The 23,409-nt window shown below is 43.3% G+C and overlaps 1 protein-coding gene across 8 annotated transcripts; it reads left to right on the forward strand.

Annotated features, from left to right (window-relative positions):
* The first annotated feature begins 1,543 nt into the window (after positions 1 to 1,543).
* SLC16A9 (solute carrier family 16 member 9) lies at positions 1,544 to 23,409 on the forward strand. Of its 8 annotated transcripts, none has more exons than XM_056494952.1 (8): positions 5,820 to 5,925; positions 8,737 to 8,786; positions 9,162 to 9,217; positions 10,644 to 10,872; positions 18,733 to 18,876; positions 19,663 to 19,758; positions 21,265 to 22,173; positions 22,492 to 23,409. In XM_056494952.1, the coding sequence occupies exons 4-8, from the start codon at positions 10,677 to 10,679 to the stop codon at positions 22,668 to 22,670; spliced, it is 1,524 nt and encodes a 507-aa protein (XP_056350927.1). In that variant the 5' UTR covers positions 5,820 to 5,925; positions 8,737 to 8,786; positions 9,162 to 9,217; positions 10,644 to 10,676; the 3' UTR covers positions 22,671 to 23,409. The 8 variants fall into 8 exon arrangements, with proteins under 8 accessions (XP_056350932.1, XP_056350926.1, XP_056350925.1 ...); XM_056494954.1 differs by having other exon boundaries at positions 5,820 to 5,869; XM_056494957.1 differs by lacking the exons at positions 5,820 to 5,925; positions 8,737 to 8,786 and adding an exon at positions 1,544 to 2,251.

Genomic DNA, 23,409 nt, shown 5'->3' on the forward strand with positions numbered 1-23,409 from the left:
GGTTGAACAACAGAAAATTTGTATCTCAGTAAAAATAGCATTTATGGTTTGCACTGGCATTGATCTTTGTGAATTTATGGCAAACCTGAAGGTCATGAGGGACCTATACCATAATAAAAATATACTGCTAGGTATTTCCTGAAAGAAAATAGAACTGATAAATCCCTTTGCTTAGAGATACAGGGCTAATTTTATTTCCATTTTACACTCTTAGCAGATGTGATTTATGCTGTCAGCACTTGTCATTACATGGTGCACTTTTGTATTTTAGTTGTGCATGTGATTTTTAAAATAGCCTTAAAATAATGTGATTTCCCCTAATGTTCTAAATATGGAAAATTTCATTATTTGCTAAACCCAAATAGTTCCTTTATCGGTTTAGAGAATGCAAATATATGCAACAGATTAAGAAGATTATGTTCCATAAAAATTGTCACAGTTTGTTACAATGAACTTTTACTAAGAAGCTGTGCCTCAGACATCTTCAAAAAACACTCCTTGCAGCTGCATTGGTTGATGGTGTTGTGTAGCAAGACCATTGAAATGATAATAAGCAAATTAAAATTACTTTCATTAGATAGCTTTTCCCTCATTTGGTAGTACCCTCATACAGGAATACAGGGGATATCCTCATTGCCTACGATGGGTAGTGTAAGAACCTAAAAACCTCTTCACCTATTCAGTCATGTAAAAGTAAACAAATAAAAAAAGAAGGAATTATGGGCTGCAGGTTTTTAAAGCTAGATGACTGCAGCTTTTCTTTTGTTACAAGCTTTGCATAAGGTTTACATGTGATGTTTATTTTGTACATACATAGACTTAAAGACTAACATGGAAAACTGATTTACAAAGTAGCATTTGGATTGGAAGGGACCTTGTAGATCATCTTGTTCCAGCTCCCCTGCTATGGGCAGGGACACCTTCCATTATACTAGGTTGCTCAGGGCTCTGTCCAAACTGGCCTTGAACACTTCCAGTGATGAGGATTCCACAACTTCCCAGGGCAACCTGCACAAGGGCCTCACCATCCTTACAGAAAAGACCTTTTTCCTAATATCTATTATACACCTCCCCTCTTTCAGTTTAAAGTCATTACCCCTTGTCTTGTCACCACATGCTCCTGTACAAAGTTCCTCCCCATCTCTCCTGTGTGCAGGTGACCAGTTTGTCAGACATTGTTGGACTGGGCACGCAGTTCATCTGAACGCAGACTTCAGGCCTTGCCCATGTTGTGGGACCTCTGCAGAAGGTGGTGGTGGGGAAACCTTGGATTTAATATTATCACTGACAGCCAGACGGTGGGAGGGACAGTTCTGCCGCTATATCTGCATCTTCCCAGACAAAGTAGGCAATATTCCCTGCCAGTGCAATTGTGATGGTACCAGGGAGCTTTGTGCTACTTTACCAGCGTCTCCTAGGAAATCTGTGTTCTTTGCGGCTGAGACAGTCTTGTTCCCTCTCACACAAACTTGAGAGAAGACGTAGTGACCCTGCTTAATGTGGTCAAATAGCACTTGACAAGCCTCATGCTTCTCACCTCTCACATGAAGGGTTAATTTATAACTTCAGAAGCGTTGACTTCTGCAGCTGCTGAAGATAAATGAGTGTCCTTTAGACTCTGTGAGTGCATCAATATTTAATATGTCTGCTTAAATTAAACTCCAGTCAAACTACTGATTGTTCTCATCACCTTCTTCCCCCTTCAATCATTAATGGACATCTTCCACAAGCAAGTTAACAAAACACCTAAGATGGACTTTGCACATATTAGCCTTGGCCTTTCATTCTGGACTCTCTCCTCCTACTCTGATTGCATAAGGACTGCAAAATACAAAAGGATGCTCCCCAGCCTGGACCACAGTTTAAAGGACAGTAGTTGATCAAATACTTAGGATTCAGTTATGTTTTGAGATTTTCCTCCTTTGCAGAATCTGGGCCATCTTTAAAATCAAACAAGCAAACATAAAAAAACCCCCAACCAAAACTCCCCAAACCTGTTGCCTCTTTACCCAGGTTGATAAAGATTTAGATCAGATTTAGGGTGTTCAGCATCAGCTACATTCCTTGCTGGGAAGGACCCCTTCCTAGATGGTTGTTTGAACACCCTCTAATTTTCCTCTCTGTACCTTCAGAAGCTGCTGCTGGTGCACTGGCTGTGACGTAAAGAACATTCCTTGATCATCTGTTCACTGGTACAGCTGCGAGTGACCCAGAACACCACATCCTGCAACCATGGTGTACCAAAAATCAGGTAAATTTTAACTCGGTGCTGCTCTCATTCCTGGTCATGCTATGCAAGTACCTTTATTCTTTGGATTCCTAGAGCCCGTAAGCTGAGGGGAAAAGTGGCTTATAGGAATTATTCAGTGTTTTACTTCGTTTTCTATTTGAAAGTGAGGATTTAAGAATTCTGGTGATGTGTGGTATGAAAGTGTAGTTATGAACAGTGCAGCTACGGCACTGTTACAATTCACCAGCTCTTGGAAGGCCATGTAGGAAGGGTTTCTAAAGGGAAGAAATTAGAAGATTAACCAGTGATCTGAAAGCCAAGCCAAAGGGCAGTTGTCAAAATACTGTAGGCCAAGTGAGCAGAAACCTAGAGTTGAACGGAGCTGCATTGCTTGTTATGAAACCAGGACAAAGGAGACATGGAAGAGGGACTGTTTCCTCCAACGTTGTTCTTCTGTGGCTTGTTTTCCCGGTTCTGTATCTTACCAGCAGGGTTGGCCTCTCAGAATTATGGTATGCACTTGACTGCCATGTTCATATTAAGAACTGGTTTAATTAAAACAGGGGACTTGTCATCAGCAGTACATTCAGAGAAGTTAGAGTAAAGCAATTAGGCTCAATATGTATTCATTTAAAGTGCATAATTATTCTCAAGCAGGGTTTCTTGTTCAGGTCCAAAGCTGCCTGTGACCTGAACTCAGTTTGGTTTACATCTGACTGGGCTTGCTTTCTCTGCATATGGATCCAGAGTGTGTCAATGTATCCTGTCACTGATGTGCCTTAACTCTTCTGGACGTTCCTGTACAGCTAAACCATTGTGTACTTGTGAATACACTAATTTTTTTCAGATGCTCATAACCAATTTTGCTAGAGTGAAGTATTTAATTTTAGCCTACAAGATTGTTTTTAAGCTTCTGTATTAAGCACTGTAATAGGAACTGGAGCTTTATGTGCACATGATTGCAAAATGGTTTTGAAGTGTAGGAAACAGCACATCTTGGACAGTTAATTCAGAATTGTTGTTTCCCAGCCATCTCTTGGGTGGCTGTGGAAAGATTTCACTTACCCTTTCGATTTCAGCCTGTGTCCAGAAGCCCAAGAAGCAATCGAAGTAAACAGCGTCTGTTTACTGTTTGGGCAGCTGTCTTCAGTCATTTGTTTCAGCAACCCCAGTGCACGTGTTCCCAAAATGCTATGCTTCCCAGGGAAATCTCTGCAAGCAGCGAGCCAGCCCAGCTTTTCCGAATATCAATAGCAGTTACCTGGGGATGGAATTTAAGCCTACTCACCTCTTTTACTTGTCTAATGCATATGCATTAGAACAGTTCATTCCTTTTGCTTCACAGTAACCTCTTTCAGTTATTGAGGAGTGCTATTATGTTTCCCCTCTGCCTTCTCTCTAGCTTAAATGCCATTTATTTCAGTTCTCCTCCCTAGAACAAATTTCTAGAGCTCTCGGAGTCCCTGTTCTCCTTTCTTCACCCCTCACCCTCCCCCGCCCCCTTCAGTTGGCTGCCCTTTTCGACATGAGATACACAACACTACCGTATGCCAGTTGAGATGTCTTAGGAGTGAAGCTTGACTTTATGACATTCTTCTGTCAGTCCTTCCAGTAGCAAGTATTAATTTTGGTATTTATATGAACACTGTGAGGTGTGGATTAAAGACTTTTGAACTTCACAAACCTTTGTAAATATTGCATGAAGGAGCAAGTCTGGACTGCAGGTCTGAAAAGGGGAGTGATGTTCCTGTAGGAACTGCGGAGGGTGTGAACATCTGAGGTTGCATCGGAATTTCAGGTCTAGGGATATTTCAGAATTTCACTCCACTCTGGGAATGTTTATATTTCCACCTGCAGTGTGTGGTTACGTGAACTCTAATGGTGTAAAGGTAGCAGCAGAGCTGTCACGCTGAACAGCCCGGGATAGAGGCTGGTGCTTGCGGAGTGTTCAGTCAGCTTCTGCGACAGCCTTTGCAATCTGGAGGGTGAATATCGGAGGTGGCAGAACTTGGGCGACTTGACAACTACCCTGCCGTATGTCTGACAGCCCTGGCCATGCCATGTGCACGGGTCCGGGCCAGGGCTGCAATGAGACGGCCTCTAAAGGCAGCGGGTGCGATGATACACGAGTGAGTTATCTCTCCCCTGAGCTGGCAGGCTGGTGTTGCAGTGCCGCATGTGCGCTGCTGCATCGCCATCTGCAGCGAAAGTTTGCGGCCTTTTGGCATCGCTGGCGGCGGGAGCCAGCGCCCATCCCCGTCCTGCGGCCGTTCCGCTGCCTTGGGCACCCGCGCAGTTCCGAGCCGCGGCGTGAGCCCGGTGCAGCCCGGCCCTGCTGGTGTAGGGGGGTCACCGTGCCTCGGGGCCGGGCCCTCGCTGGGAACGGCGGGGCTGCGCTGGGGACGGGCAGGGGCTCCCGGCTGGACACCGCGGCGAGCGCCGCTGCTCGGGGCACGGGGGCGGCTCCCGCCCGGCCCCGGGCTGGGGACGACCCTCGGCCAGGGACGCGAGTCCGCCTGTCCCCGGCCAGAGCCGGGCATGGGGGCGGCGGGGCGCGGGTCTGTCCGCGCAGCAGGAGCGGGGCAGGGCGGCGCTCCGCGGCGGAGGTGAGTCCGAGCCGAGCGGCCGCCCCGCCTGCCCGGAGGGGCGGGGGGTCGGGGCAGCCCCCCCGCTCCGGGGCTGCGGGCGGAGGAGGCGGCGGTGGCGGCCCCCGGCAGCTCCTCCCCCGCCCGAGTTACAACCGGTTCGTGCCGGCCGCGGCCCGCCCGCCGCGCCGCGATGCGGGGCTGCCCCGGCTCCCCGGGGGCGGCTCCGGGCCCCCGCCCCACGGGCCGCCCGCCCGCAGGTAACGGGGCCAGGGCCCTCGGAGGGAGCCGCGATTCGGGGGCGGGGGGCGCGGGCGAGGGGACCGTGGGGCGGGGGCCGGGCGGCCGGAACCCCCGCAGGGGCCGCTGCCCCCCGGTTCGGCCCGGCCCGTCCCCGCTCTACGGCGGGAGCCGCCCCTGGGGCTGGGGCGGGGGGCGGCAGGACCGGGTCGGGGGCCCGGGACGGCTCTGCGCGGTCTCCGGGGAGAGGCTTCGGGAAAAGGGGCAGGAACGGATCGTGCTGCCGACCCGGGGCGAGCGCATCCCTTGCGGCGCCCATCGACGACCACCCCTCAGTGCTGGCTGTGGTGCCTGCTGGTGCGCCCTCTTGGCATCCAGCGGGCCCTGGGCGGTGTGCGACATAAGCACCTGCCGCGGGCACATGGCAGCGGGCGCCCGTCGCCGTGGGTGTGTGCCCATTGCGGGATCCCACCAGCTCGGTTCGTGCCCACTGCGGGACCCCCGTGGCATCTCGGCGGCTGCGGCTGCCCCGGAGTGGGGCACTGTGGCTCGACCGTGTGTGGCATCGGGACGGCGAGGGCGATCTCCGGTCACCTCCCGGTGCGCGTCACTGCGCGGATGAGCGCTTCGCGTCGAAACTGGCCTGGAGGTGGAAGGCGTCAATGTGTAACGCGGGGCTGTGGGCTGGCCCCCGAGGGCGTGGGGAGAGGCGAGGCGAGCCGGGGGCTATAAGAGGCCATCCATCCGCTCGGAGACCCTGGCCAACGGGGCACGGATGGACTGAGGGAACAGATGCCGAAGGGACCCCTCGCAGGTTGTGATGCGTAAGGCGGCGCACATCGTGCTCTCGTTTTGCAGAGGAGATCTCTGGTAAATCAGGTTGCCTGGTTTTTAGCAGTGCCGGCTCACATCTGCCTACATGGATGCTTGCTAGTCCGGCAGACACTAAAGGTGTGCTTTCGTGGGGGGTTTTCTATCTGCTCTGGAGCAGTGAGGCTCTGGAAACAGGTAGGACTGGTTCTGCTGAGCTGACAGATTTGTACAAAGCTAACTGGCTTATATGCTGCCCCACTGATGCTTCTTAAAGTAAACTAATTTTGCACAATAGCAAAACATTATTATGTTGTTGCTAAGTTTTGTTTTCGTGTTTTGTTTTGAATTTCATAATTCTGTCAGCCATCAGAAATAGAAGGAAACATTAATATTGACAACTTTCTTATTTAGCTGACAGAAAGGCAAGTAGCAAAATGTGAGAAACAGGCAGACCTGAATATTGAGACCCAGCAAAATGTATATATTCAGTGTTATGCAGGCAGCTCCTGTAGTTAAAACATCAGTTAAAATCTGAAGTCATGAAAGTACAGATGCAACTTTCAGTGAATTTAATACAATGCTTATGCTGTTGTGTCAGTACATATGCAGGTGTTTGGATATGATGAGTATGTTAAAAGCAGCTATAATGTACCAGTTCTCATGCTCTAGGTGTTACTTGCAAGCTAAGGGCAAGCAGAAATTTCAGATGATAATTGCGAGAGCTTGCCTGAAACATAAAGAGAAATTTACAAGAAATCTGATTCAGCTTAAAATGAGGGATGTTACTCTTCTGGCTGGTACCGTCTTGATTTGTAGCAGTGCCTTGCAAAACTTGACTAGCCCAGTGTTAATCACGCAGTGTTTCTGCTGACATCAGCTTTCTTTGCAGCCATGTGCTACTCGCAGAAAGCAACACACTTACCCAGGCTCCAGCTGCACAAAGAACAAACTGGAAACAATCACATTGCTACTGTCTTTCTCAAGATTCCCTTTGCCACAGATTAATACAAGTTGCTGTGCTGAGGGCTAATGTTTCAGCGGTACTCATGTTCCTTTTTTGTGCTCATCTGTCATCTTTGAGCCAAATTCTAAGATTTATAGGAAGGGAGTTCAGTATTGTGATAATGGTGCTCAGAGCAAAGCAAATAGTTGCAGCCAGACACTTCTCTCTTTCCACATTGAAACTGTTGTTCAGTTTGTTCTCTAGGGTTTCTTTTTGTTGTGGTTGGTAAAGGCTTTCATCAAGCAGCTCTCTTCCTCTGATTATTATTCGCAGTGAGTACAACTCACTGAAAAGCTTTTTCTCACCAAATTTCAAGTTACTGTTCAATTCTTTATGCTTCATGTCTCTTTTTCAGTATTTTAAATTTAATTTGGTTTCCTGGAGTCTGGAACAATATCCCTAGGCTTAGTGAACAGAAAGGTTTGTGAAACTGTTCCCACCTGAATCCTGGATCTTAAACGGTTGTTTATCTGTTACCAGGATCCCACAAGTCTTCGTGGTTGGTTCTGAGAAAAAAACACCAGAACTGTTGACTCCCCACACTCCCTTCTGTGTGGACTCCAGCTTCTTAATTTTTGGTGTCCACATTTACCTTTACATTTTTTGTCCTCCTTCTACACAGACAGAAAATAGTAAAAGGCACTTTGGATCCCTCCCAAGTCGATATACAGATTTGATGTCCATGCAAGTGAAGGTTCAATTCTCACTACCAGTTCTTTTCCCTGCTGCCAAGCTATTACAGTACAACTTGCCACTTTCAGAGAAGCATTAAATAATGTGCAAATGGAGAGTGGATTGATATCCACGGTCTCAGCAGTGGCTTGGTTGTCCAGGACATGGTTAACTGGCATAGCAGAGGGCTTTGGGGAGCAGGCTTCTCATGCAGGTCTGGCAGCTCCCTGCTCTTTGTGACCTTGAGCCTTCAGGGCAGTTAGAATGTACCTCAGTTTAGGTAGCAGGCACACAGCAGTGTGAGGTGCAGGAATAACCTGCAAAAACAGGAAGGGAAGGAAAGGGAGGAGAAGGGAAAGGAAAGACAGGTCATTAAAAACAGATTCTGGGATTTTTATAGATCTATTATTCGTCTGAGGATCATTTCTGGGAGGGAAATGATGCTGTTTCTTACTTTTTCTTGACAGTTGTAGACTTTAAATGGCTTGGAACATTCAGAGAATAGAGATGGTTTTGATGTCCAAAGTTTCGTTTTTTAGCTAAAAGATGCAAAAGAGATCTGTGATGCATAATAGGAGTTGTCAGGATGCAGAAGGTCAATACCTCTACTGCTGTAAATAGGATGCAGTTGCTTACATTCAATTATACTGTGCAGCGTTGCAACAGGTGACAAACTAATCCAGAGGTTTTTAGTCTTTCTGTTAGAAGAGACTACATGACCTAAGACTACAAAAGCTTTTTCCTCTCCTGCCCAGTCCTTGCTGTCTTCCCTTCAAACATTTAGAGCACCAGAACCGAACTCAAGAGTTGTCTTTGTGCCAAATTTTAGGGCATCAATATAATGGAAATCAATATAACAGCTAAAATGTGTTTGTTTTCTAAAGTTTATTTTTTAAAAAATATGAGCTGAGGCTACTCACTGTCTGCCTCCATTATTGTAGAGTTTTTCTGAAAACTTCCTTGCTTTGTCTCATTGTCTGCTTTTAAAGCTGTTACTTATTTCCACTATTTTTTCCTCTAGGCAGGGACAAGACAAGCCAATTGATAATTAATTAATTCATGGAGAGATGCATAGGTCAGCTCTTGGGTACTGCAATCAAATAACTCAAATATTTCATGTAGAAATACAGGGATCCCTTTTTGAATAAAAGGTATGGTTACAGGAAAGTTCCTATGACTTTTGTCTTTCCCAGCTGCCACCCTTGCATCTCACAGGATCAAGGGACACTCACCACTCATTGGAGTGAGTAAGTCAGAGCTTACATTTATAAGCTTAAACAAGTAACTTTGTAACATTTATAACTGGGAATGTTGTATCTTCAAGGACAGTCAGTATATTAAAATTGTAAATCACTCCCAAAGGACCCAGGATGTCAAAATGTATTTTACATTAATAAGCGATGTTTTTGTTGTTTGAGGATTCAAGGCTGTTGTCAGATGTTAATTAATTGCAGAAGATCAGTAGTTCTCCACTGAGATAACTTGTTTGCTTCTGAAGTTTCTCTGAGAAGGTTTTAAAAAGAAGAAATTTCATGTGAAGCCACCATTTTTTTTCAGAGTTATGTTAACTGTTACAGGGGTATGTTGGCTGAAAACTTGCTTTGTTCTTTTTCTGCAGATAGTTGCCACATGAAGGTACATTTATAGGAAGCTGACGGATTTTTGCCATCATCTGTGAGTATCTACCCTCAAGGTAACATTTAAGTGCATCTGTAAATTAGATCTGGCCTTTTTCATGTCTCTATACAATTCCTCAAAATTTTATACTATAGTGTTTTTGTTAAGTTTTCCATGCAAATTCTTAAAAAATTGCCCAAGAAAACGGTGTGAGGAGCTCAAATGGGAATTCTGTTATCATCTGCTTGTTTTCCCCATTGCTTTCATACAGCAGTAATTTTTTTTCCATTTCCTCTGGATTCCTAAGTCAAAAAGGCAGTGCAATGCATTTATTTTTCTGCTTTGCTTCTTGGGAGTCTCCCAGAGCAGAGCTGTTACTGCAGCAGTCTTAATGCTTAAGCTGCGGTATAGAGATGGTCCTTGAGAATATTTCATGAAGAAAACAGGGTAAGACTTTATCTCTTTCTGTCTTCCAGGATGAAGGAAATGAAACTGTTGAAAATCATGTATTGGGTTAGTGGCAGAGCCAGGAGCAGAGCATTGTTTTGTGAGCATCACATGGGCAGATTGCTCTCTGTAGAGAGGGAGAGCAGGCTGGTTGTGTGCACAGGGAGTCTCCAACACAATGTAGCCTGGAAAGCCTCTAAATCTGCTAGATTTTTGAAATATTGATCCCTACATTCACACACTTGTCTTGAGAAGATGAGAATATTTAAAGCCACAGATACACAGGTGGTGGATTGTGCCATGCAAAGGAGCAACGTGGTATTTCTGGAGTCCAAGAGGTGATTGCCATTTTGGGGAAGGCTGATGTGTGCAAGCTGCACAGAGGGCAGACACTCTAACAGGTTATAGCAGATTTTTGTGTGCATGTTTGCTGCTGTCATGTCTTGGCATATAAGCCACACCTGTACACAGTCTTAGAGCTCACTTCACTAACATATTCAAAGTGATTTTTGGATGCAACTCTCTACGCATTGCTTTGTTGACAGAGCAGAGTACTTAACTGTTACTACTGCCAAAATGTCAGTCTTCCTCTTGGTCTGCCCCTCCCAGAGTGCACTATCTGGTGGCAAACACCTAAAAAAATGGCAAAATACTGTGCTGAAATGGGAACTGATAGAGATTTTTTTTCTCCTGTTTTGATATTCATGGTTTTAACAGCAATTGACCATGGGGCTCTTGTGTTGAACCATGGCAGATATTATTGCCTGAAGTTTTCACAAAGCCTGCTTAGCACTCAGCAAATTAATTCTTTTCTGTCCTACAGTGCTGGTGTATTTATGACTTATGCTTTGGGTGCTGTCTTTCTGTTAGACAGCAGAGGTGCAAGTGTGGCAGTTGCAGTTTCCATTGCCTGTGTGCTGTGCTGCAGCTGTTCCTGAAGGATGGCTGAACCCAGGCTCTGCCTGAGCTCCCTGTGTTCTCAGCCCTCGGTCAGTCACGCTTCTAACTCCCTTCTCTTTGGGTTTTGTTTGCACAGGTGCTGCCCCTGCCTCTGCACCCAGCTGACAAGATGGCATTTCGGAAGCCACCAGATGGTGGCTGGGGCTGGGTGATCGTTGTCGTTTCCTTCTTCGCCCAGTTCCTGTGCTATGGATCACCGCTGGCGGTGGGAGTCTTGTATTTAGAGTGGCTGGATGCTTTTGGAGAAGGGAAAGGCAAGACTGCTTGGGTTGGATCGCTAGCAAATGGAATTGGATTGCTTGCCAGTAAGTGCAGAAGCAGTAACTATGTTAAAGTGAAACATTTCCAATTGATGCTTTCATCTGTGTGTGCTCTTGGAATTGTATGAAAGATAGCTGCAAATGAGGGTGCTGCATTTTTGTTTTAGGTCAAGATGGGTAAGAAGAATACATTTATATTTTTACTATGCATAAACCAGAGCAATATAATGATAAAAGGGCAATAAAAATATTTTCTTTAGAAAATTCAAAATTATTGTATTTGAATAAGCTAGAAAAGCCACACACTGGGAAGCTGAACAGTAATTTTGTTGATGCATTTTTTTTTAATGAGACTTTAAGACTAACATTTATATTATTGTCTTAGAATCAGAGCAAACTGTTAGTCTGAAATTATTCAAGTGCCTTATGGAAAAAAAAGTCAATAAATCAGTTACTTATTTTTCAGCTTTAGCAGTAAATCTACCAGTGAGAGTAAGTGAGGGCTCCTTTGCATTCTCTATTTGAGGAAAGAACTGCCTTTGAAGGCTGGAAAATTATAGGTAACAGTAGCATTAAATAAAGCAACTTTACTGGAATCTTTCTTTTAGTAAGACATTGTCACTTGGAGAGTAACAGCAGAGTTTTAGGGAAATAAAACCCCACCTTAAAATTTTCTAGGTTGTTGTTTTAATATCAGTTACAGGAATTTACTGGGTCATATCACTAATTTCTGTTTTTGAAAGATTTGCCATGGGAGCTATTATCTATTTGCTAGATCTGGAAAAATTTGCTTGTCAGCAGGGCAGCTGCCACAGGCAAAACCAATAATGTGGCTTAATGGACAAATACAGCTCAGGGTCCTGAGGAAACTCTCCTCAAAAGAAAGTCAGTTTTCCAACAGCTATACAGACCTGAATAAAGAACACTGCTTTGTATGGCCCTGGAACTGAACAAATACTGGTGTCACACCTGTGTTAGGGTTTTTTACCACCAGGCAGAAGAGAAATGGGCAAAGGCAGGTGGATCACTAACCACAAGAAGACTATATTCAGTCTCAGAGTGTAAGTGGGTAAAGGACTGTAGATTGCTCTTCCATCATGCTTTTTTATTTTTCTGTGTTATGTGTATTAACTCCTGCTATTAGTTCATCAAGACCTAAATAAACTTGAGTGAAAGGGTGAAGTGGGAGGAAAATAAGGACAAACAAGGTAATTACTGAAGGAAAAACTAGGCAGAAGGAAATTTCAAGAGATCACCCTCTTGTAGGAGGCCAAAAGTCTCTGGCTTCTCTTAAGAGCCTCAGTCCCCTTTCCCTTATGTCAACACCATGCTAGTTTCCAGATTTTAGTGCCCTCTGTCTTGCTACTGTAAGCAATTCTCAGTAGTGAGTGTTGTAGCTGTGCTGGTTTTGTCTGGGATAGAGTTCATTTTATTCTCAGGGTTTGTGTTTGGTATATGTGCTGAATACAGGGCTGATAATGTAAAGATGTTTTTTTCTAATTGGTGAGCAGGGCTATGAGAGCCGAGGTCTTTCCTGCTGTTCTGCTGCCAGGCCAGTGGGGACACTGGAGGTGCATAGGAAATTAGGAGGAGACACACCCAGGACAGGTGACCCCAGCTGACCAAAGGGATGTTCCATGCTGTGTGGCATCATGCTCAGTATATAAACTGGGTGGAGAAGGAGGAAGGGGGGAATCTTCAGAGAGATTTGGCATTTGTCTTCCCAAATCACCATCACATTTGATGGGGTCCTGCTCTCCTGTAGATGTCTGAACACTTACCTGCCATTGGAAACAGTGAATGAAGTCCTTGGTTTGCTTTGCATGCAAAATGTGAGTTGTTTTCCCTATTAAACTGCCTTTATGCCAACCCAAGAGTTTTCCAGGTTTTACCCTTCTGAGTCTCCCATTCCTGCTGGTGGGGGAGTGAGATAGGGACTGCGTGGGCTTGGCTGTGGCTGAGGTCAAACCATGGCAGCAGCAAATGGAGACTACTGTGATGAATAATACAAATCAAAGGTGCTCTTGTGACTAATTTTGGTATGGAGTGATTAAATGAAGGTTTGACAGGTTAGGAGGAATGCTGTCTGTCCATGTGATTTTATTCTTTCAGTTTGGCATTCAGAAGTTTAATAGCATTCTTACCCTTTACACCTTCAAAAGAAAGTGCAGGGAGGGTCTTTTTATTACAATGATGTTACCAGAGTTGACTGAAAACAAATTCTGTGTTCCCAGCTTTACCTGAAATGAAAGATCCTGCTGTTTGTTAACCCCCTGGGATCTGACTCTATGACAAATCTACTAAATTTCCTCCTTAAAAGTATGCAGTCTTATGATGCAAATTATTTAGTTTTCAGCTGATGAATAACGTTATCTTTAAGTGGTATATTTTGAAGTGACCCTTGATTAGTGTGATGGATATCTAGAGAATGTAATTAAACTACTTCTAAATTTTCTTTAAACCTTGTAACTTGATAAAATCTTTTTGGAAAGACTCCTACACTTTTAATTAAGGCTCTGGCTACTGGAAAGCCATTAAGATTCTTCTGTGAGCTTTCTTCAACTTAACATCACCTTTCTGAAGCTGTAGAGGCCAGACTGGAAAAGGAATGACAATTATAGCAGATTAGCAACCACAGACAGGAAATAAATCGGTGTCCATTTTCTTAGGAAGACTTTTCTTGTTGATAGCACTGGAAATCACATTCACCAGCTTCTGTAACAGAGAAAGTTAGGGCCAGTGACTGCTATATTTGTACTGTAATTTCACCAAACCCAAGAAGATATGTATGGCATCTGGCACAGAAAAAGGTTCTTTGTCTTGTCCCCTTTCCTCTATTCATGTAGTCTGAAACATTTTTTAAGCAGCTGATGCTGGTGAGCACTTTCATATTTGCTGCATTGGTATCCTTTCTAAAATGTTTACTTCTGACTTATGTGAGAGCTAAACTTAGACTGGAGACATAGAAACCCAGTACAGCACCTTGTTTATTTGGATTCATTTCCTGGGCACCTGGTGTTCGATTTCTGTCCTTTTGCTCGCAGCACAGGCAGTGTTGCTAAGGCCAGTGTGCAGCCTGAGCTGCACTGTTCACCTCATCAGCTGGAAAGGGGATGGGCAGGGATCTGGTCCTGATCCTCTTCCTCATGGGATGGCTGGGTTATGACTTCCTGTGATGACACCTTACCAAGCAGTGGAAGAAATGTGCCTAGAACACATGTGAAAGACAGGCATCAGTGTTATTGTAGAAGGCAGAGGTGAAAGCTCCTCCTCAAAATTAGGTGTTACACTGTTGGTCAGGCTATGGCAGATGTAGCACACGGTTCCAGGGCTTGTTTGACAGGAAGAAATTTAAAAACCTTAGTAGGTTTCCCTTACTAAAACAGGCCAGAGAAGGATATTTATATGTATTCTAGAACATCATGTGTTTCTTCTGCACCAAGTGTTCTTAATTTTGCGTCCATTTGGAGCCTGAAATGAAATTTGATCCATGTTACACTTCTTAAAAGCAGAACAAAGACCTTGGCACCTGTGATCAGCACCACAGCTGTTTATAGTAAGAGTTGACTTCATAGTCCTTGGCATAGGAGGAGACACCAGAAATGTCTCCATTCCTACTTTCCTTCATTAATGGAGAGAGAACAAAGGGAGGATTCTCTCTTGACAGGCATGCCTTAATAATTTGATGGGATGTTTCTGCTGATCTGAGGCATTCAGTGCTAGATGTTTAAAGGCTTAATTTTGTGTTTTCAAGCAACAATTTGTGTTTTCAAGCAACAACTCTGTAACTGCCTTTGCAGCATCTACAGATTTTTGGACAAAAACCTCACACACACATAGCCCCACTGTAAAGTATGCAAGCTGTAAATAGCTTAGTGTGTAAGTGTGAGGGTGTCCCCAAGATTCCTCTGAAAAGGAGCCCCGTTCACATAACAACTTTTTTTAGGAGGGAACTGTCTTTCCAATCAGTTGGGAGTACATTTCTGCCCAGTGTAAAAATTCTTTTTCTGATCTATATTCACATCTAAAGTACAGGCATTTAGAGAATATTATATTTATTATAACCAGGTTTTAGAAATGTGCTTAATGCACAAAAAATATTCTTGTATTCTGTCCAGTGGATTTTACATGCAGTCCATGACCATTTTTTCTACTCTACAGTTTCAACAGGCTCAGACAGATGCCCAGATAGGGTGGGTCAGATTAATGCAGGTGATAAGAAAAAGAATTCAGTTGTCCAATAGTTTGTTTAGCAAAATTATTTTGTGTATGAGGTAAAGGAGGAAGGACCCTTGAGATTAGTGAGTGGAGGGGAGGGGGTGTTGTTTTGCAGGGTTTTTTTCACTTTATGTAAAAATATGAAGGAAGAAAGTGCTAGCTCTTGATATCCATAAAACAAAACAACTTTGTACTTGTCACGAGGTCAGCACATTTATATAGGTTTAAGTTCCTGAGTGCAGCAGCTGGCTTGTTTTCATGACTCAGGAAGGACTCACTGACACATCCTCGTCTCACTGAGGGTAAAATATTTAATTCAAAATAATCTTAATGAAAATACCAATGATCCCTCCATGGTATTCTTCCTCTTTGGTCTCTCTGTATGAAGATCTACTGTGAAAACCAATCTTCTTTCCCTGCTGCTTCCCATTTTGTCTGGGGATCTTGTTGACTGCTCCCCTGATAATTGTGTTGCTGACTGCGAGCCATGACAGGTCGTGCTCAGAAGAGCAGTGTCTGTTCCTGTGCTGGGTCTTTCTTCCTAGAGTTAGCTTTCATTCCAATAAACTGTGTTGCTTTCTCTTTTTGATTGAGTTTGGTCTAGTTTAAAGATAAATCATTTGGAAAGGAAAAAGCCCTAGGGATTTTATTTGTAAAAGAGGTATGTATTTATCAAAGTCATCAAATATTGTACTGGTTCCAGTGCTAACCCCTGGAGCTGCTGGCAAACTGAACAAAATGCTGGCTTAAAAGCTATTTTTCATGCTTGCTATTGAGGATTGCCACTGGGATTTTTTTTATGCTGTTCATATTATGGTGAGAGTCAGCTAATGAAAACCCTTATGCTGCTTGAAGATCTGTTTCCTATTGGCTATATGCAGGCTCCTGCATTCTTCAGAATGCTCACTTTGAGCAAAATCCACAGGGCAGGTCTCAGTCCCAATCTGTGAAAGTTGGATTTTTACTAGAATTTACTGCCTTGAACCCATTGTGCTTCAAATATTTATAAAGAATAACAGGTTTGTGTAGAGTCAACTCCTGTGCAAATCCCATGGTAATAACTGAAGGTGCTGTGCCTGGTGGAAAAAAAAATGCCAATGCTATGGGAAACAGAGAAAAGGAAGCAGTGCAAGGAGGCAGGAAAGGACAAAGGTGCTGACTGTTGAGGGGATTTTCTTTTGTGACTCATTTTCTAGCAGTGTGGATGTCGTGCCTAGTGTGAAGGGGAAGATGGAGCTGTTTTTCTGCTCAATCCAGAGACCTATAATAACTATTTTAATGCTTATACTGGTGCTCCTTCTTATAAACAGAGCTATTGCTGAGCTGCCAGATGTCTTGCTGTGTGAGATGGCAGATTAATACTGAGCTTACTAGAGCAGTATTACTAGAGCAGGCTCTTCAGTTTTGTGCAGGTTGTTTTCCATGTTAGAGCAAAAAGATCTCTTTGTACTCTTTGTTCTCCTTTGGGATTAGATTTTGTGAGTGGGATAAGCTGGAAGAGCATCTCCTTGGGCCTTTGTCAGGGATGGTTTTGATCATACTCCCATGGAGATGTCCTTTTCAGGTTATGAAGCCACATCTTCCAGCTCTGTGTCTCTCTTGTTCTGGCATGGGGTCAGAGGGTCCAGTTTCACCTTGGATGCTCTAGTAGGGGTCAGTGATGTCTGTATCAGCATCACCACCCCAGACTGGACAGAGACCTTCTGAAAGTAGCTGTGTCAAAATATAGAAAGCAGGTGGAAGGGAAATGCTATTTGTCTTAGCAAGGTAGTCAGAAATAAAGAATAGAAAGAGTGCAAATTCCTCTGCTTAATTGAATTATGTTAACACTACCTTCTGTTCTTTTAGTGTAGAAGAATTCTTTATATAATACAGAGTCAATCCTTTGTTCATTTTTAAATCCCATGGTTTTAGGAAGCATACCAATCTTAATTTGCCAACTCTAGTAATTAATTCTAAGAATCAGCAACAATCTAATGCTCTCAGCTTTTGTTCTCAGCATGTTACTCTGCCCAGGTTACGCTGGCCAGCTTTAATTCCTACAATGTGCTGACTTTTGAGAAGCAGCAGATGCTTAGATCTTCCTTTTTCTTTGCTTCCAAAATCCAATTAAACCTCTCTTTCCTGTAATATTTTCTTGATTCCTCTGTAACTGTGACTCTTTGCCTGGATAAGCCCCAGCTCAGACTCACCCCCTTTTAAGTTCCCTGGGCAGATAGCTCTAATGTAGGGCAAAAGTTCTGGCCTGCCTTGTCTTTGAGGATCATTTCACCTGCTGACGAATCTCTGCTCCTGCCTGCCAGAACTGCTTGTCCCATGGCTGGCAACCACAGGAAAACCTTGCCTGCATTCCCAGCTGCTCACTCCTGTCTACAAACCTAGGCAAGCACCATCCCCAGGCTCAAACTGTTTACCTCGTATCACCTTTCTGGGCTCACCTCCCATCTGCTGGGAGTCTCAGTTACGTGAGTCAGGGAGCACTAACCTTGACAAATGGCAGACTCCAAAATTACTGCTTTTGCAGATTGAATCAACCATGGCGTGAGTGTGTATCACTTCAAATGAGGTGCAGATGTTGTGAGGGGGTTTTGTTTGTTTATATTAAATAATGGCATTCGTCTGTGAATCTAGCTTCTAATCTCAGAGTTGCTGAGTTTAGAAATGGGGCTAATATCTAAGTCTATATATGGAGGTTTGGAACTGCAGGGTTTCAGATAAGTTGTCTTTGCAAGCCAAGTCCCTTGCTGGTTGATTATTTATGCAGGGCACCAAGCTTGCATGCTACTTAAGATTAAAAGGTGTATTCCAGGTCACACAACTGAAAATAAGTGTTTGTTCTACAATTTCTGTGAGAACTGGCTGAGTAGAGGCGGGATATAAATTCTGCCTCACTTTGTTCTTGTTTTGAAGAACTAAGAGAATTAAGGACTAAGAAATATTGGGGAGTAACCCCTCATGGTCTTGAATGTTGGTCTGGCTGCTCCCAGGAAGTGACTTCTATTTTCTATGGTTTTACAGGAGAAGCAGAGATAGCTAGTAACGGATTCTTTGGCAGATTAGTGGGTATTTACCTGATTAGTGGGTATTCAGCCCCCTCGAAAATCAGGGAAGAGTGGTGCTTGTCCTTGTCTGGTATACCTGCAGATGTTCCCTCTGTGTAAGCACCAGGTGGCATTCATACTGTGACTCTGGTCCCAGGTTACTGGTTTTCCATTTCATTTTTACAAATCACAGTTTTTCTGTTCTGACAAGAAATAGCTTCTTGCTTAAGGCTTGGCTGATGGTCCACCTTGGTTTCATGTCTCAAGATGAAGACTTCTCAGAACCTTTGTACACCTTAGTTGTGTGGTGACAGTGTTACAGTCTAGTATGTTTTGTGTCTTCCTACGTGTAAGGAATGTTTCACTTGCTCTTTCCCTCCCAGCCCCAGGACCCTTTCGTGGCCTTGATGTTCAGTTTCTCCTTGAGAAAAGTTTTGTGAGCCTGACCTTGAATATTTTTATAACTGACTGCTTTAGAGAACCCAGTGAAAATGAGTAGTCTGAATTGTTATCTAATATAATTATATGTTTAAATTGTTATCATAAGAAACATTTCCACAGATTGATTTTTTTTTTTTTTTTTTTTTAGAAGTTCTTCCTGGTGCTGGTGTTTACTAGGAACGTTTTTCCTATTTTTTCCCTCCAGGCCCTGTCTGCAGTATATGTGTATCATCTTTTGGAGCAAGACCAGTAGCTATCTTCAGTGGCTTTATGGTGGCCGGGGGCCTCATGATGAGCAGCTTTGCACCTAACATATACTTCCTATATGTTTCATATGGGATAGTTGTTGGTAAGAAACACCTTCCCTTCATTTTGAGACTTAGTCTTGATTATTTTGAGTCTTGGTTTATGAAATGGGAAACTGATTTTCAGGGAAAGTAGTAGCCTGGGACTTGATTTATGAAGGAATACTTTCCTTTTAGACTGGGAGGGATGTTGCAGGGGCAGACTGTTACCGTGTAGTAGAAGATAAAAACAATGTAAGTGTTCATGAGGGTTTGAAAACAGTTTGTCCTCTGTTGACACAATTGTTGGAGATGGAGAAGCTAGGTTTTACCTAAGGGCTGGAACCGAACAGGTCTTCTGCTGGCATGAAATGCCAATCTTAAAGGAATAATATCTCTTCTGGAATTTTGTCACATACTCATTCTAATTTGATAAATTAGAGATCATTAGGGAGCAGTGTTGTTCTCCACACGACTGAACTGAACATAAAATGCTGTGCTAGAGGCATGGAAAGGCTGCTCTCCTGGCAGGTGGTGACCTGCCCCTCTGTGTTGCTTATCAAATTAACTGTGTCAGGCGTCCTGCTGGCCAGGCACGGTGCCACGGGAGGCAGCTCTGCCCAGCTCTGGGCTCAGAGCCCTGCAGCCTGCGCAGAGCACAGAGCTCAGCCCCGAGCTCCTCCAGCCCAGCCTGCTCCGCCCAGGCTCCGCAGCCAGGGACATCAGGGACGGCAGGCGGGCTGCAGGCAGCCTGTGCTGAGCCAGAGCTAAAGGTGCCCCAGTGCCCAGGGTGCCCATGGCATCACCTGGGGGTTATGTACCACGTTTTATATCTAACTCCTTTTGTCCAGGTCTTGGATGTGGCCTTTTGTATACTGCAACAGTTACCATCACGTGCCAGTATTTTGACAAACGAAGAGGCCTTGCACTTGGTCTGATTTCAACAGGTAGGACTTTTAATTGTCATTCTCTCCAGCTTTTCAACTCTGATACGGCTACCATTACCCTGGCAATATAAACCAGAATATTATGTTTTTTCTCAGTTACTTCTCAGTAACCTAAGAAAGTTACTACTTTCTTAAATCAAAAATATCAGTAGCAATGAAGAGAAAAACTCGGGCTCTGGATAAAAAAGTAACTACATTGGCAGGCTTATGCTGTGGGTCATCAGTATAGATGAAGAAGGGATATTCTCTGAAGTGAAAGCATACTCATGTAGCTTGGGTTGTGTGCCATGCATAACGAGGGGAAGCCTTCCATAGAGTCCTCTTTTTTCTCTTAGTTCTTACCCAGAATCAGAAGTGAGAAAGAGATTGGAGATGCAGGATATAAATGGTTACAGATGGCTGTTGGCCCATGCCTTGCTTTCTGTGTGCCATGGGGAGTCTGCTCTGACCTGTTTTCTTGAGCAGCTGTCAGTGAGGAGACACAGGATCAGTACAGTCAGTGCTGTGAGATACTAATACCACATCCACACAAGATGAGTAAATAGGAGCGTCTTCAGAATGTTTCTTGGGATAATTTTCAGTGGCTTTGTTTTGGATTCCAGGTAGGTTGCCTTAAAGCCTGATCTTACTGTGCCCTGGTTAATTTTAGTACCTGGAAGGCAAAGCAAGTATGGATTTTGTAATTGATTTTTCCTGTGTGTAGCACCAATGTATATAAATGGCTTGAATATAACCTAGAGACAGTCTTCAGCAAATAATTTTAAAGTTTGTCATTAAATTGACTTGAAAGCCAATGTTCTGTGTTTGTGAGAGGATATCCAGTGGTTAAAATGGATATATGCTCACTTCAACCAAGAGCCTTTTCTTTATATTACTGGGATTGCATTCAATGTTTGTGCTCACAGTAATTTCTCACTCTTCGGTGCTTTCTTCTGAATGGTCAAATTTCTCAGTTGCATGTTTAGTCTTGTTGAGCGTCAAAAACACCTTTGGAGTAGACTCCCACCAGGCAAACCCTGCTTCTTATACACCAGGCACTCAAGGGCTGCTTTTGTGAGGGGTCTTGGTGAGCTCCTGGTCTGTTTCTGCCTGGGAGGAGGAAAGGGACAGCAAAAAGGAAAAAGGGCAAAATGTTGGAGTGGGAAATTCTAACTGTACTATCTCAAAATGATACCTGAAGGGACACATGTATATGAGTGCAGGACTGAAGGGTGGCTTAATAGTTCTTTGATGTTTTTAGTCAGATATCGGATTGATCCTACTTGTCTATAAAGTGTCTGTTAGTGTTATTTGTCACAAATTGTTCAGATATTTTGGGAGGATTTTTTCTGTAACTTCAGGAGGGATGATGATTTACTGGTTCATTAAGCTTGGGAGAGAGGAGCACAAATGAATTTTACCATTTCTGTGGCAGTGTATTCACAGCTGCTGAATTGTGGAATTTTGTTAGAGTTGAAGAGTGGTCTTGGTTCTTCAGCTTAAACCAAACTTATTTTTCTTTTATAGGCTCAAGTGTTGGACTCTTTATATATGCAGCACTGCAAAGAGAGCTTATTGAGCTGTATGGACTGGATGGGTGTCTGCTAATAGTTGGTGCCCTGTCTCTAAATATATTAGCATGTGGCAGCCTAATGAGACCTTTGGAATCATCCAGTTCTCCTCAACCAGAGAAAATATGTGTAGACAAAGTCCCAGATCAATATTTTGTTTACCATGAAAAGGAAAAGACCATTGAAGAAAACATTAGCATCCTTGAAAAGGGCTATATTGATGAAAAATGTGTGAACAATGTGCCTGATTGCAAACAGGATATCATTTTGAATAAGAATGTATTGAGCTCAATAAATGTAAATGAGAAAGACTCTTACAAAAAGAAAGTTGTAGAACAGACAAATTTCTGCAAGCAACTTGCCAAAAAGAAGTGGCAGCTCTATTTGACCTACTGGAAGGAGACCATGGTTCTTTTCAAGAACAAAGTATTTTCAGCTCTCTTTGTTGCCATCTTGCTCTTTGATATTGGTGGATTTCCTCCTTCTTTGCTCATGGAAGATGTAGCAAGAAGTGCAAACATTAGTGAAGATGACTATTATATGCCCCTTATTTCTATTATTGGCATTATGACAACTATTGGCAAACTTATTTTAGGAATACTGGCAGATTTTAAGTGGGTTAACACTTTATATCTCTATGTAACGACCTTATTAATGACAGGAGTGGCCTTGTTTGCAATTCCATTTGCCAAAAGTTACCTTACATTAGCAATGCTTTCTGGAATCTTGGGTTTTCTGACTGGGAACTGGTCAATTTTTCCGTATGTAACAACAAAGACTGTGGGGATTGAGAAACTGACTCATGCCTATGGGATATTGATGTTCTTCGCTGGACTTGGGAATAGCCTCGGACCACCAATTGTAGGTAAGGTCAAGGTGGACAGTATAAACTGAACATGAGCTTGCCACAACCAGACAGAATGCTATTGCATGTCTAATAATAATGGGCAAGATGAAATCAAAATCTGCAACAAAAAATAAAGGCTATTTGGCTGATTGTGTTTCTAATTTGGCTTTGAAGGAAAACACATTTCATGTCTAAGAGGTCAAACAGTATTTTAGGTTTTGTGTATTAATTGTTTTTATTATTTTGTTGTTTGTGGGTTTTAAATTAATGTATGCTTATGCTATCAATGCTGTGTTACATTTCACTGATGCTCTTCTCTCTTATCCCCACCCTCAGGCTGGTTTTACGACTGGACGCAGGAGTACAACACTGCTTTCTATTTCAGTGGCTTTTGTGTCCTGCTGGGTGGATTTCTCCTGCTGTTGGCAGCACTGCCCTGCTGGAATACCTGCACCAATCAGAGCTCCAAGCTGCCTCCAAATACTTACTCCTACAAAGTTGCATCTAACACTTAGGTGACAACTGGAAAACGCTTTGCGCCTTTTTATATTATATAGCAAAGTGTTTTAGTAATTTTCCACTTATTTATGGAGCCCACAAATCCTCTTTCCACTAGAAAAATTCCATTATTGCTTGTTGTTCAGTTCCTTTTTCTTCTTTTATTTCTTTTTTTTAATGTTATTTTTAAAAACATTCTTATTTGTGTACTCTGCACCGTGTTTTCAGACTTTGTCTACTGTAATTTCCTTTCACCCTATAAAGGGGATGTTCTGCTGTATTATCAGCTGTACGTTTTTTTAAGGGGGGTTGGTATGGAGGGGTGAACACTTTGAAGCAAAAATGAAGGCCTGTTCTTTATAGGAGAAGGCTGGTATTTCTGCCACCTTCTATAGGTCTCCAAGTTGCACAATTAGGCTTTACAAAACAAGAATTTGCCTTATTAAAATGTAATACTGTGGCAAGGTGCTTTTAACATCATGCTTAGATTAACCTTTTTGTCTTTTTATAGTTTCTCCAATTTACAATTTAAGTGCCAATTGTGGGAGGGAGAAGAGGGGAAACAAAATCAGCCTTGTGTTGCATAACTGAAGTGAACATTATGATGAAAGCAAAGATTCTTATTACCACTGTGGCTAACAACCATGTTTATAAATATTGCACATTTTGTGAAGCCTGTTTATAAAACTGTTGAACCAAAACCTTTTAAAACCAAGGAATAAATGTGATTGTTGAAACCATGAAAGGAAATTCTGA

The sequence above is a fragment of the Oenanthe melanoleuca genome, chromosome 6 (assembly GCF_029582105.1).
Source record: "Oenanthe melanoleuca isolate GR-GAL-2019-014 chromosome 6, OMel1.0, whole genome shotgun sequence".
Classification (NCBI taxonomy): domain Eukaryota; kingdom Metazoa; phylum Chordata; class Aves; order Passeriformes; family Muscicapidae; genus Oenanthe; species Oenanthe melanoleuca.